This window comes from Empidonax traillii, unplaced genomic scaffold, assembly GCF_003031625.1.
Source record: "Empidonax traillii isolate 1590-97213 ecotype Southwest subspecies unplaced genomic scaffold, ASM303162v1 scaffold100:size1405979, whole genome shotgun sequence".
NCBI lineage: Eukaryota > Metazoa > Chordata > Aves > Passeriformes > Tyrannidae > Empidonax > Empidonax traillii.
Window position 1 is genome coordinate 729,902 of NW_020955293.1, and position 13,105 is coordinate 743,006.

General features: G+C 36.6%; 1 protein-coding gene across 10 annotated transcripts in view; it reads right to left on the bottom strand.

Annotated features, from left to right (window-relative positions):
* PTPRM (protein tyrosine phosphatase, receptor type M) overlaps positions 1-13,105 on the bottom strand; it is a 455,758-nt gene that overhangs the window by 272,143 nt on the left and 170,510 nt on the right. For all 10 annotated transcript variants that reach the window (XM_027882060.1, XM_027882059.1, XM_027882057.1 and 7 more), the window contains exon 7: positions 5,804-6,097. In XM_027882060.1, the coding sequence (XP_027737861.1) occupies positions 5,804-6,097 (294 nt within the window). The remainder of the gene's footprint in view (positions 1-5,803; positions 6,098-13,105) is intronic.

Here is a 13,105-nt window from a genome sequence, read left to right on the forward strand (position 1 = left end):
TACAACACAGCTGCAAAACTCTGGTTCAAACTTCTGAGAAAATTGCTAAGTTCTGAGAAAGAGCTGTGGAAAAGAACCTGCGGTACAGCTCCAAGTTGACATTTTCTTATGATCACAAAACTAAGCCATGTTATATGCCTGAAAAAAATTTGAACCTCTCTACAGCCAGTCCTCCAAGGTAAAGCAATGAGAAGGAATAACTAAATTCCCAGGAACAACAAGAACATTTCTCTTTTCTTGAGACAAAAAAGTTGAAAGATCCAAAGAAGCCTTCAAGGACATAGAAAGGCAGCTGCCATGTCAACCTAAAGAAGTTTTTAGGAAGGAACTCGTCTTTCCCAATAGTGATATAGAATGGAGAAGGGCATGGAAATAAGCAGTAAGTACCACTGAGATTTAAGAAAGGCTAGGGCATTGACACTGACAAAAGGAGGAGACAAACTACAAAATTAATAACAAAAGAAGATAGGAGGGTAAAAAACAGGGAATACAAACTGCAAAAGTGACTTTGTATTCAGAATGTTGTACGCTAGGGGCTGCAGACAGTCTATCTTGTAGGACCTGGCAAGTGTTCCATGTTATGGGGCAGGAGGAAAGTGGTGCCATGGAGTGCTGTCTAACATACCTGAGCACACTGAATTTACATGCAGGGTTCAACATAGTTGCTGGTCTGTACCACCTGCCTAAAGATACTTCCTTCTGTGGCAATCTGATGCAGGTCTTAAGTGATCAGAGGGAAGAGGATGCTCATTTCATCAGTGTATTCTGGCACATGTAGATTTTTTTTCACCATGCCAGTGGTTGCCAGTGTGCAGCACAGAATTAGTGAAGTGATCTGTACACCTCTGGAAGGTTTATCCAGGTGAAGCCAGGGCAGTAAGCAAAATGAGTAAAATAAAGATTATTCTTTTTCAAGAGTGGGGATTTAAAGAGTTCCTCTGCTCTGCTCTTACAGATTGTAACAAGCCTTCTAGGAGTACCAGACATTTTACAACAAACCTGCAAGCAGTGTTTCAAGAGCTCAGTTGTACTGGGAGTAACAGCTTTTCTCCTGACAAGATCAGGACATGGGGTAGAAGAGACAGCAAATTCAACTATGTTAATTAAAAAATTCCTGTTACTTCATCGTATGAAAATTGTTGGTTAAATTGACAGTTATTGTTTTTGCAAATACTCCAGGGCAATAATTGTTTCTCAGCACAGAGAAGTAGAGTTCTGACTATTAAAGATCACCACAGTTTGGGGATAATTCATCAGAAGTTACTCATATTGCAGTCTTTTGGTTTTTATTTTCCTAATTTCCAATAGATTTTCTGGTTCAGCAAATAAAAATATGCTAATTTTCAGGAATTATTCCAAATGTCACAGTGAAAAAAGAAAAATTATGAGAAAAAAGCAACCATTTTCCCTAGGGAGCCTTAAAAATTCCCTCCCTTAGCAAGAGAGAGGATTTTATTTTATCTTTTCTTCCCAAGGTAGCCGTCTTTAAGATGTATCTGTTCACCAACAGATTCAAGAAACAACATTGCTTAAAAATAGTCTCCTACTAGAGAGGCCATAGCAAAAAAAAAAAAAAAAATTCAGGAGCGTATTTAGCAGTTCTGGATTTTGCAGGAGTGTTTTAGCTGGGGCACTGTCTCACCACTGCAGTGGAGGGACACATACTAGATCAAAATTTGAATCATACAATGCATATTAAAGACAAAACTGAAAGAAATAATTCTACCCTCAAAAATACTGATATGGATAAGAAGAAATTACAAAATAGTCTAACATTAATCCTTCAACATACCTACCTAAGTTTTACTATGCCCACTTCTACTGGTTTTGGTCTCATCAACAACTGTGGTGACAGGACAAAGGGGAATGGTTTTGAACTGACAGAAAGTAGGTTTACATTAGAAGTTAGGAAGAAATTCTTTACTGTGACGGCGGTGAGGCAATGGAACAAGCTGCCCAGAGAAGATGTGGCAGAGAAGGAAGTGTTCAAGGCCAAGTTGAATGGGGATTTGAGCAACCTGCTCTAGTGGAAGGTGTCTGGGCCCCCAGCAGGGTGGCTGGAACTAAACAAATTTTAAGGTCCCTTCCAATCCAAACCATTCTATGATTCTATGATTTAGAGATGATTTGATTCAGGACTTTTTCAGGCATCGGAGGATTCCCAATCTATTTCAGTAAGAGATAAGAGGGTGGGTTTTTTTTAATAAGTACTGATTTTCAGATCCTCAAACTTCTTATATCCCATATGGCAGAGCTGCTCAAAGTACTGTTACATGCCCACATATGGGGTGATTTCTTTGGTTCAAATACTTGTGCATCTATTTCTCTGCTAGCAACAGCTCACCAAGCTCTCTATAGCAGTGATTGACATTATGAGCCTCACACCTGGCTAAGAGTCTTGTTCCTCAGATAATGGTGCCTGAAGTCTGAAACATTCTGATACTCTGCCCCTAAATAGCTCCAATTGTGGGTGACTATTCTGGAATAGTTTACACCAGCCTAAAAATGTATCTCCAAGTAATTTGAAATACACTGTATAATGGAAATGTCCTGCCATGTACCTATGTCTGAATGAATTTTCTTCCCATCTGCCCCCGCTCTCTTTTTATTTTAATTGGTAGCAGTCTTCTAGGTTCAATCATATGAGAAGGTTGTGGGAAGAAGGAGCTCTGAGCACAGTAACTGGTGATTCAAATTCCAGACAACTTGGGAAGGCCTCCATGTCATACCCTGAAAAGAGAAAACCCCTTTTTTCTAAGCCTGACTCAAATGTGGTTCACAATGGTCAAAATCCATTAAACTCCACTTTTTCAAACCTGAGCTCCACATTCTCGGTTAAATCTACTCCAGACCTGAATATAATTCCTGGACCTTCCTGAACATTATGCAGAAATAACACTTACATTTACGATATATTTCACCAAAAGGAAGCAAAGCACTTCCAAAAGTAATAACTGCTCCACTGAGTGTGATGCAACCAAGCCTGAAGAGATATTTTTTTCTTTGCATTCTAATTATAGATGCTTTTATTTAGTAAAGTTACAGATAAGACTTGTCTATTACAAGCCTCTGAAATCTCATTTTGCTAAAATGAAAACATATTTCAAATGCTTTGGAGAACTATTAAGATTATTGAATGCCTAGCATACTGCTTCAAGTCTCCAAGTGGTTCACCATCTTCCCCTAGGGAACAGGCAAGCAGCATACAATTATCACAGTAATTAAAAAGGTGCAATGATTCTTCTCTTAAAGACTCCTGTTTTATTAATTCTATGGTATGCTTTGGAGACTGGCATTATTTTACTCCTACCCAGCTTAATTATACTGTCATTAGTTTATCAGCATCTCTTTTCAAACCCTTGGGCCAGTTATTAGCATGTCACTTGCTAACAGTTAACCAATAACCACCACACCTTCAAAGCAGGATATTCTGCAATAAAAAGCCAGTTTGTGGAGACAGATTTAATATCATCATTCAATTTACATTTTTCAGTCACTTCATTTTCTGCTTTTAATTTAAGAAGGTTACTGTTTAGCTTAATGAAAACACAAATAATTCTGATATATTACAAGACGTTACCAGGTAGTAAAATACTTCCAGTACACAGCGGTTTATGAAACTGAATGCATGTTTTATTAATCAACAGTATGCACCACTGAAAAGACCAGAAAGCATATGATGTTCCTAAATATAAGTGAAATTCTGGATTTCACTCTCTACTAGGTCTGGCTGAGATGGAGTTAATTTCCTTTATACAGCCTGTATGACACTGTGTTTTAGATTTGTAACTAAAACAAGTTTGATAACATACCATATTTTAAATGTGCTTTCGCAGACTCAAAGCTTTCTTTTTCCCACTCCACTACCTCAGCAAATATACTGGAAGTGGACAAGAAGCTGGTACGGACATAGCAGGAACTGCTGACTTCACCTGACCAAATGGATGCCCAATATCAAATGGTGTCACAGTCAGAAATCAAAGCTCAAGGAAATGAGGAGGAAGGGGGGATGCCAACTGTTATGGCACTTGTCAAGTAACCAGTATGTGTGCCAAGGCCCTATTTCCCAGGAAGTGGCTAAACATCTGCCTGCCAATGAGAAACAGTGAATAAGTTTCCTATTTTGTTTTTCTCGCAAGTGCAGCTTTTTCTTCACCTATTACACTGTCTTCATCTCAATCCATGAGTCTTCTTGCCTTTCATTTTCTCCCTGTCCCATGGCAGAAGTGACCAAGTGAGGAGCTCTGTCGGTACTTGGCTGCTGGCTGGTGTTATCACACTACGCTTTCTAACCCTTTAGTACAGACAGGCTCACTTAGCACCCACTATTGCATTAACTAGTCATATAAGCAGATGATCAAATTATGAGAAAAACTGTTTTAATTTAAAAAAAACTGAAGTACTTGTGTATTAAAAACATACTTCCCTTGTCTAGACAGGTATTATATGTTACTACAAAGGGCACAGTGACCCCGAAACCCTCCTGAAGGGAACTATAACTAATTTTTATGTTTCACTGTTGACTAAGCTAAAGTAACCTCAGTCTAACGCAGAAAATCCTACAAGTAGTAAATACTTAACCATTATTATAACTCAGACGTAGTGCTTTTGGTATTTTTCATTAAACGCTTCTTTCCAGTAATGAAAGGATAAAAAAAAAATAAAAATCAATGAGTGACTACTTGTACAAGCTTGCATCTTCAAAACATAAAACTGGGATTTTGAAAGCTGCTATATTTCATTTGGGGTTTGACATCACACCAATTCAATTTAACTGAAATGCCATTTAGTTACTGACAGGTGGCCAAGTGACTTCATAACAAGTAACTGTACTTTCACATGCACTGGAAATACACAATTATTTCTGTTGAAGTATGTAATTTTTCCTGTTCAAAGGACAAAAAACACCAAGCCATTCTTTAAAAGACTAAGAACAATAAGCTAATACTACTTGCTTACTTCCATTTCCTCTAGGTACACTCCTGCCAATCTTCCACCAACTTTACAGCAGCAGAAAGAAGATTCAAAATATTGGGGGAAAATACTAATGACCAAAAAAAATTAAGGTCACAGTATCCTCTCTATTATTTTGAGCACCTGAATCACCAAGTAATATTATTTTTTAATCAGCTGAATCCTAAAGTAATATCACTGCCACTCTTACTGAAAATTATTCTGCTTTGTATGTTTTTACAATCAGAGGTCAGCTCTATTAATTATAGCATCCAAAACAGAAGCCAAGATTGCTACAACGCACCAGCAATTACACTTTCTCATTTATTAAAAAGACATGCTGTCAGTCACTCAAGAAAGCAGTCCTTTGCTAAACCTCATCTGCTAATTGAGACTTAACAGTGAATGCTTTTGCTGTTACGAAGGATCTTCTTCCACTTTATCTACAAGTTTGATATGACTGACACTGAAAAAAGGAAAAAAGCAACTTCAGCCAAAACAAACAAAATTTTAATCAAGCCTGGGAAAATAGCCAGAGGAAAAAAAAAAATAGAAAGAATGAACTAACCTGAAACTCAAACACACACCAGCAAGAGACGGGCGTAATGAAATGGAGAGAGCTCAGTGCATACCAGAGAGTAAAGCATGATTTCACCTACAAACTACAGTGGCAATGAAGGTTAGCTTCAAGGTCATCACAGCTGGAAAATGTTAATAGCTTATACTTAAAAACATTCAGTTTAAATTCCTGCAGGTTTTAAGACAGACAGTAAAAACTGCTAGCGAAATAACTTATGTTTTCAGCCCTAGAAAGATGCTTACAACTTTCCTATCACCTTTGAGTACTCACCAGCACATTTGGTTCTTGTTTTGAGAGCTGGGCCAGGAGATCCTGTTCCTCCTTCACCTGGCCTTGTAAGTAATACACTGATTTCATATTCTGTATCAGGATCCAGGTGCCCAATCTTATAGCTTGTGGAGTCCACAGGTTGTATGTCATACCAGCTTCCACTTGAAGTGCGATACTCAACTTCTCTTTGAATAATGGGCCCATCTCCATTGATGGAATTGGCATTCAACTGTATCCACAGGTAAGTTGCACCGACTGAGGACAGCTGAGGTGGAGCAATGGGAACGGGTGGCTCTGAAGGACAGTTACAAGAACAAGCAATGATTACACTTGCAATTTTTCCACTTCTAAAACATTCAAGTAAGTGATGTGTTTCGTACCATATTAGAGCTGAAGACTGCAAAAATATATGGATATAAAGAAATCCCCAAGACAGATTGACTTATTTCCATTAAACTGCAATATGCACACTCTTTTGCTTGTGCACTTGGAGATTTTAACCTGAAGCTTTTGGTTTATACCACGTAACTTCAAATAAGGTGCAAATGGAATTTTATTCATAAGATATGACATGGCAACTTAACTTCCAATTTAAAAAGAAAGATAATCTCAGGTTTTCCTGTTCAAATACAGTTATTCCTGGATGTTAACGTTATTCCTACTCGACACTAACGTTTTTAAGGTAAAATTGATGTTGTAGTCTATACTTAGACATAATCAGAACAGTAATTTCTGCATAAAAACAAAATTAATTTTTTATTCATCACTCTTCATGTACTTAACTACTCAGAATTCATATTTTCAGACTTCTCTGTAAGCATTTTTCAAGTCCTATACTCTGGTTAAAATGAAAAAATTTCTAAAGGAAAGCTAGGGGATTTCTGGAGTTTTTACTACAAGTCTGATTCTACTTCATGTAATGGCTTATTTTCACTAACTACTACATAGAAGCAATGCTCTATCACAGAGCAAGCATGCCTGTGATATCCTGATAGTTTGGACTCCAAAGATTTTAAAAGTGAGCAAAATTTTAAAGCCATTTTTATTTATTATGTGATGGGCATCTAATTTTAAATTAGATTGCAAAAAAAATTTACAAATATCATCTATTTTTAAAGGTAAATAACAAATTGGGGTTTTCCCTACTGGTTGAATTACTCTGCTGCTTCATGCATCACATCTGCAAAAAATTCACCTTCCCACTGGTTAAATATATTCAAGTAGAATGAAAGCAGGCCACTGTAATAAGGTACTGTTTGATCCAATATCCTTAACATATCTATCAGCAAACACTGCCACCTTCTTAAGGGTACACAGAATACGTAATGAATGTGGGACATGTCTTCCCTAAGCTTTAGATTCAGATTTATCCTCTTCTGCTAACCATTTCCCTATGTGTTGAGATATAGGTAGTCAAACAGACAAGAAGCTGAATTTATATATTTCATCATTTTCTCAAGGACTTCAAAGTCACAGTTAAAGCAAAGAACATAAAAGAATGAAACAAAAGGGAAAAAAGAACTCTGGAAATAAGTCAGTATTTCCTGAGAAATAAGAGAATTGTTATTTTAACAAACATGTAATTATCCTACAGTATGCTTTTTTTAATTTACAGAAAGAGTAACTCAGAGCACTAAGTACACTGAAGATTAGCTATGCCTCAGATAGATGGTGTTTCTAATTAGCACCATGCACTTGTATACAAACTTCGATCTGTGAGATCTGTTAGCGACTGCTGAATATGACATTACAAAACTGCAAAGATAGGAATCATCACCATATATTCTCATCATAACAAAACTAATTGATTATTATAATGAAGAACATGATACAAGGGCAATAAAACAGCATGTGTCCAATGATGTCTACTAATACTTACTAATGGGAACAGACATAAAAATAGTTTAATATATTGTGGTAGATTCCAGCATATAAGGACTATTGTTTACATTTTCAAATCAGTAGGGCAAACACTGAATTAGCAATATATGGCAAACTGATGTCATCACTGGATTAGAAATATGCTGCAGTTTTATTGAAACTATTCTTCCTGAAGTATATAAACTATGGTTTCATACAGTGACATAGCATGTCTGGAAACAGTTCTGACTTGACTCAAAATGATTTAGAATCAATTTAAATCATTAGGCTGTTTTGTGAACCAAGACATGAAATGGAACTTTTATAGAGCATCCTAAGGCATTTACTTAGCCATGCTGAAAGAACAGTTAATTACTTTCAAGTTTCAAATGCTACTAAAGGCTGTTGAAGTGCCATTCAAAATGCAAACTCAGGAGTTAGGTCACTAAGGTTAGTGGTTACACCAATTCATTCCAAGTATTACAAGTACTTGGAATAGACAGTATTTTATTGTCTTTTTATACCTCAGGGAATAATGTCAGGAATATTCATTTCTCTACGGCCACAATGCCAAAGGGTAATGCAAGCTGCATTATTTCAGCAAAACCTTCATATAGTGCAGTTTAATACTATTAGCATAGTTTAATACTAGAAGTTGTCTTCTTACCAGAGATCAAGATTACATAAAATCAATCTTTCATTACAAACATGATGCCTTTATTGAGAGACTGTTAAAAACATGAGACTCAGGTAAGCAGATTCTTTAACACAAGCACTACATATCCAAATATGATGGGCCGATTTCACAACTGAAGTATGAAAGATATTTCTCTTTTTCATCTATGCTTTCTTTAAACAGAATAGTTTAATTTTTTTAGGATACTGAGGAGTTTGAATCACTTAAGCCAGGTAAGTACCACACTGCTGCGCTACTGTCTTTCACTAAAAGCAGTTTTATGGTTGCCAGTGGAGCAATCTCAATTAACTACCATGCAAATTAATGCCTTTATAAAATGGTACAACAGACCTGAGGTCTTACAGTTGTGCATGGCCAGGGAAGGAATTTGAACTGACAGCAGAAACAAGTTTGTAGCAGTGGCTATTTAGTACAATGACCTAGCTTAAACAGGAGTTCTTCCTTGCAGATCTCTCCTGAAGCAAGTAAACAAAGCTATTCAGTACTGTAAAACCCTTCAAATAACAGTTTTTAAAATAGAATATTAACTCAAAAAAAGAAGGTAAGTTTATCCACATATTCAAATTTTACACTTTTTGGACTTTGGACAGATATGTGACCTCTTCTTGAACTCTATGACAAATTATGATGGGTCCAACCCTTTACGGAAAGAAAATAATGTCTGCCTTACAAAGCCAGAGGTCTGCAGATCATAGAAAACTTTAGGCAGATGCTCTGTCTCCCCACACAAATGGATCCTTTATATTAAATAAGATAAAAAGACTGCCTTTATGATAAGGAGCAACCCTTCCCTTACACAGAGGATAAAAAAAAATGTAGCAACCCATGCATGTAAACTACTTATTCTTATGCACTTCTATATTAACTGAAAACATACTTGAAACTACAACTCCTTCATTTAAATACTTTGTACTTAAATTATACAGAATTTCCAAACATTTTCTACAATATCTTAACATCTTTATGCTTTGCAGTTCTTTTAAAATTTTAATTGGGAGGGGAAAGGCATCACACAGAGATGCCAGGGGAGATAATGTAAATCTCTAAGATTTGAAGAAGACCAAAATAATAGACATTACTTCTCTGTGGCTCAGAACCACTAACTTGAAAAATTACAAAAACCTACTTCAATAGTAAAAATAGCAGTTTTTGATTTTTCTTTTGAGTTACAGAGTGGGAGATGGAGCCATGCTGCATTTACAGAGAAACAAGGAAGAAATATTTATCCTGCAAGCTGATTCATCTTACTAAATAGTAAGTGTTAGGAAGACAATGCCATGATATTCTCACGTGATAGTGTTCAGCACATCATGAGCAGCCAAAGTGAAAAAAATGAGGTATCAATCATCTCTGATGCTATGCCCATATTAATAATATCCTAATTATTATAAAACTAATAAAATAACTACAAATTTATACTGTGGAAATCAACTGATCTGCTTTAAGAGTATTTTCTCCCATCTTCCTCTCTAGTTTTTATGTGTACGTATTATTGTGCTCCTTTTTTGAGCATGCAAAGTATTCCATCGCTTTGGAAACTATGGAGAACAGTGCCATTTTGAAGCATTTAACTTTGGATGAAGGGCAACAAATAACCCCACTGATAACAAAAGACATGACTATGATTTGAAACACCATAGTTCTTAATGCAATTTTTTTTTTTTTTTAGTTTTGAAATAATTCCTCCCGAACTATTTAATTATTTAATTAAACAATACCTCTAAACAGTATCATGGATAATATGTGAGCTAACTTTACACTATTCCTTTACTGAGACTGCTCAGGATGAAAACTTTATGTGACTCAGTATTCTAATGTTCCTAAAATTACTTGTAAATTAATCATTAAAAAAAGTCATTGTTCTATTCTATACATATTTTAAAATTTAAAAAAAAAAAATCCCAAGTATCCTTGTACTGTCCACTTATGCAGGCACAATCCAATTAGCTGGACACATTAGTAAATATCCTGCTAAGCTCTGTAACAGTAGTAGTAGTAGTTTTACCACCCATCCCTAACTTGGCACAGTTTCCTTTCCCAAACAGGATTCCTCCCAGACCCAACAGCCCTGACTTGTGTACTCCAGACATGCCACCTCTCTTTTATGACAGAGGTGTCTCAGCTTGCACTGCACTCACTTCATCCTCATTTCCTTACTGAAGTGGTCTATATCCATCCACTTTTCTTCTTCTCAGCTTTGCTCAGCTTTTTCCTCCCCACACTGTGGTCACCATCTCCATATTACAAATACTAGTAATTTTCCCCTCCAGGTTTCTTTGTGTTATTTTTTACCTCAGGCATTATCAATAAGCTCTGTGCCTGCTCCTCTCCTTGCCATCCAGTCTGCTGCTGTTCTAACCACGCCTCTCCTAGCGTCTGCTTTTCCTCTCCCCTCCTGCAATAGAAAGTTATCCTTTCCAGACAGTTCCTTTTTTCTTGCCCCATTTTTGCATATGCATGTTTGTATATATGTTTATCTTCTACTCATTGTCACAGAATCATAGAATCAGGCATGGTGACTTCACTACCTCCCTGGGCAGCCTGTTTCAAGGCTTAACCATTCTTTCACTGAAAAAATGTTTCCTGATGTCCAACCTGAGCCTCCATGGAACAGCTTGAGGCCACTTCCTCTTGTCCTGTCGCTAGCTGCCTGGGAGAAGAGACTGACTCCACCCTAGAAATACGAGTTCTGTTTAGTAGATTGTAAACTGACTATACTTGAGAACAGACTTTTACAATAACAGAAAACAGCATTCTTGACATAACTAGTACTCTTCTGAAAAAATGTTACTGCTTCAGAGTCTTCAGCACTTTCCTATGGCAAGTTTGCTAAGACGGATGAACTGTGTCAGCTGCTTTGGCTGTAGGTTTTTCAAAACCTACAGGCTGAGGCACACACCTACACTGAAAAATACTACTCTCAAGTCAACTAGCCAAAATACGAACATCTGAAAGCGGAACTTCATGATAGGAATTGTTAGGCAACCATAAAAATAAGTCCTAACACCAGCACTGTTTGTAAAAAAGGGGTACAGACTGATGAATCCAGCATGAAAGGTTAGTTGGCAGTGAGGAAAAACAAATATCAAGGATCTGTGTATATTTAATGTATGAGAATAACTGATACCAACATATACCATAGATAAGCAATTGTTAATATTTTCCTACTGTGTCTCGATATCAAAATGACTTTGGCCTCCAGAATAAATTCTTTGTTCTAGAGGTCCTGAAGGGCTTTGGTTCTGTTCCCAGTGCTAAATTTTTCATTTGGAAAATGCAGGCATTTAAGCTGCCAGCATTACAGATGGCTACCTTTCTATGCCCTTGCTTAAAAACCTAACCAAACTCCTTTTAACCAATTTGACACCTAGGTTTACCTTGTTTGAACTCAATAAGCAGTCTGAACTCTGTAATAATCTGATGTCTGCTCAGACAGGCTCATTCTGTTCTCCTAAATCTAATCTGCGTTGGTTCTGCCCACTATTATAAAAATTCAACCCAGGGACCGTATGTAGAACTCTAATTTACTTCACCAAATACATTTAATCAATTCCACCCTACTATTTTCCTTTTGCTCAATGTTTGATTACTTTTATGTCATCTATTAGATATGAACTGCCATTTTTTACAATAAGTGGGTGATCTGACAAGGCCAATTTCATGTCTCCCATTAGATAAAGTGACATTTCAATCCAATTCTCTGACAAACTTAGATGAGGATACTGTGCAGTTTGAGCACACACAATGACAAGGCACTTGTCTTTTCAGCCTTTCTTATCAGAACAAACACTTGGGTAAATTGAAAACCTTCCCTTAAGGATTTATTTAAATAGAGCAATCGATACTTTATTTCACCATCCTCTAAAAGGCATATAAGATAACACAAAAAAGTTCTGAAAAAAAAAATCTTTTTTTTCCCCCTTGTTTAAGGCCAGACTAATTGTTCACTGACAGCCTTTTTCTCATTAACTAGACAGTATTCATGTTTACAATTCTTTAATAAGAGAACATGGGATTAACTGACAGCTCTTTAATTGCGCTTTTCCCCCCTCCATACTGATGAAACCTTGCTATAATGTGCCTGCTCAGGTAAAAAAAAAAAAAGAAGACGACAAAAAAAGAAGAAAAAATTCACATCTGATAGTTTCTGACATATCTTTCATTTCCAAGATTTCATTCCTATTCCTTTGTGATTTCAGGTTTGGTTTCCAGCACCTGACACTGGAAGACCTTCCGCTCATTTCAAAAGTTCTGGTACCTGATCTCCAGTGCCACACAACATCACGCCACAGCAGAACTACAAGCCTTAAAGAAGTTTACACACATAATCAGAATCTACTGAAAATAAGTTTTTATTTCGTGAAACGATGTCTGCAGTGAAGTAGAATGAGTGTTGTACGGAGCTATAACCCATTCTACTGTGCAAATGTCCCTACTTAAAAGCAAATATATATTATGAAAAAAGCCCTATTGCAGTGCAGGACTTACTTTTTGAAACTCGAGTTGGAAGTTCAGTAACCAGAATGAAAAAGAGCATGATAAATGTGAAAAACTGATCCTCTTTAACTTAAAAATGCTCAGTTTGACTCTCCTGTCATCCTAGCGATGTAAATACAGAGAAATTCCTCTTAAGTCAGTTTAGTTACACCAGCGTAAATGAGAAGAGAATTAAATTCATTGTTTGTAACAAAGAGCGGGGAGTAATTACACCACTGTTTCTACACATACTATTATTAAGCCATCAG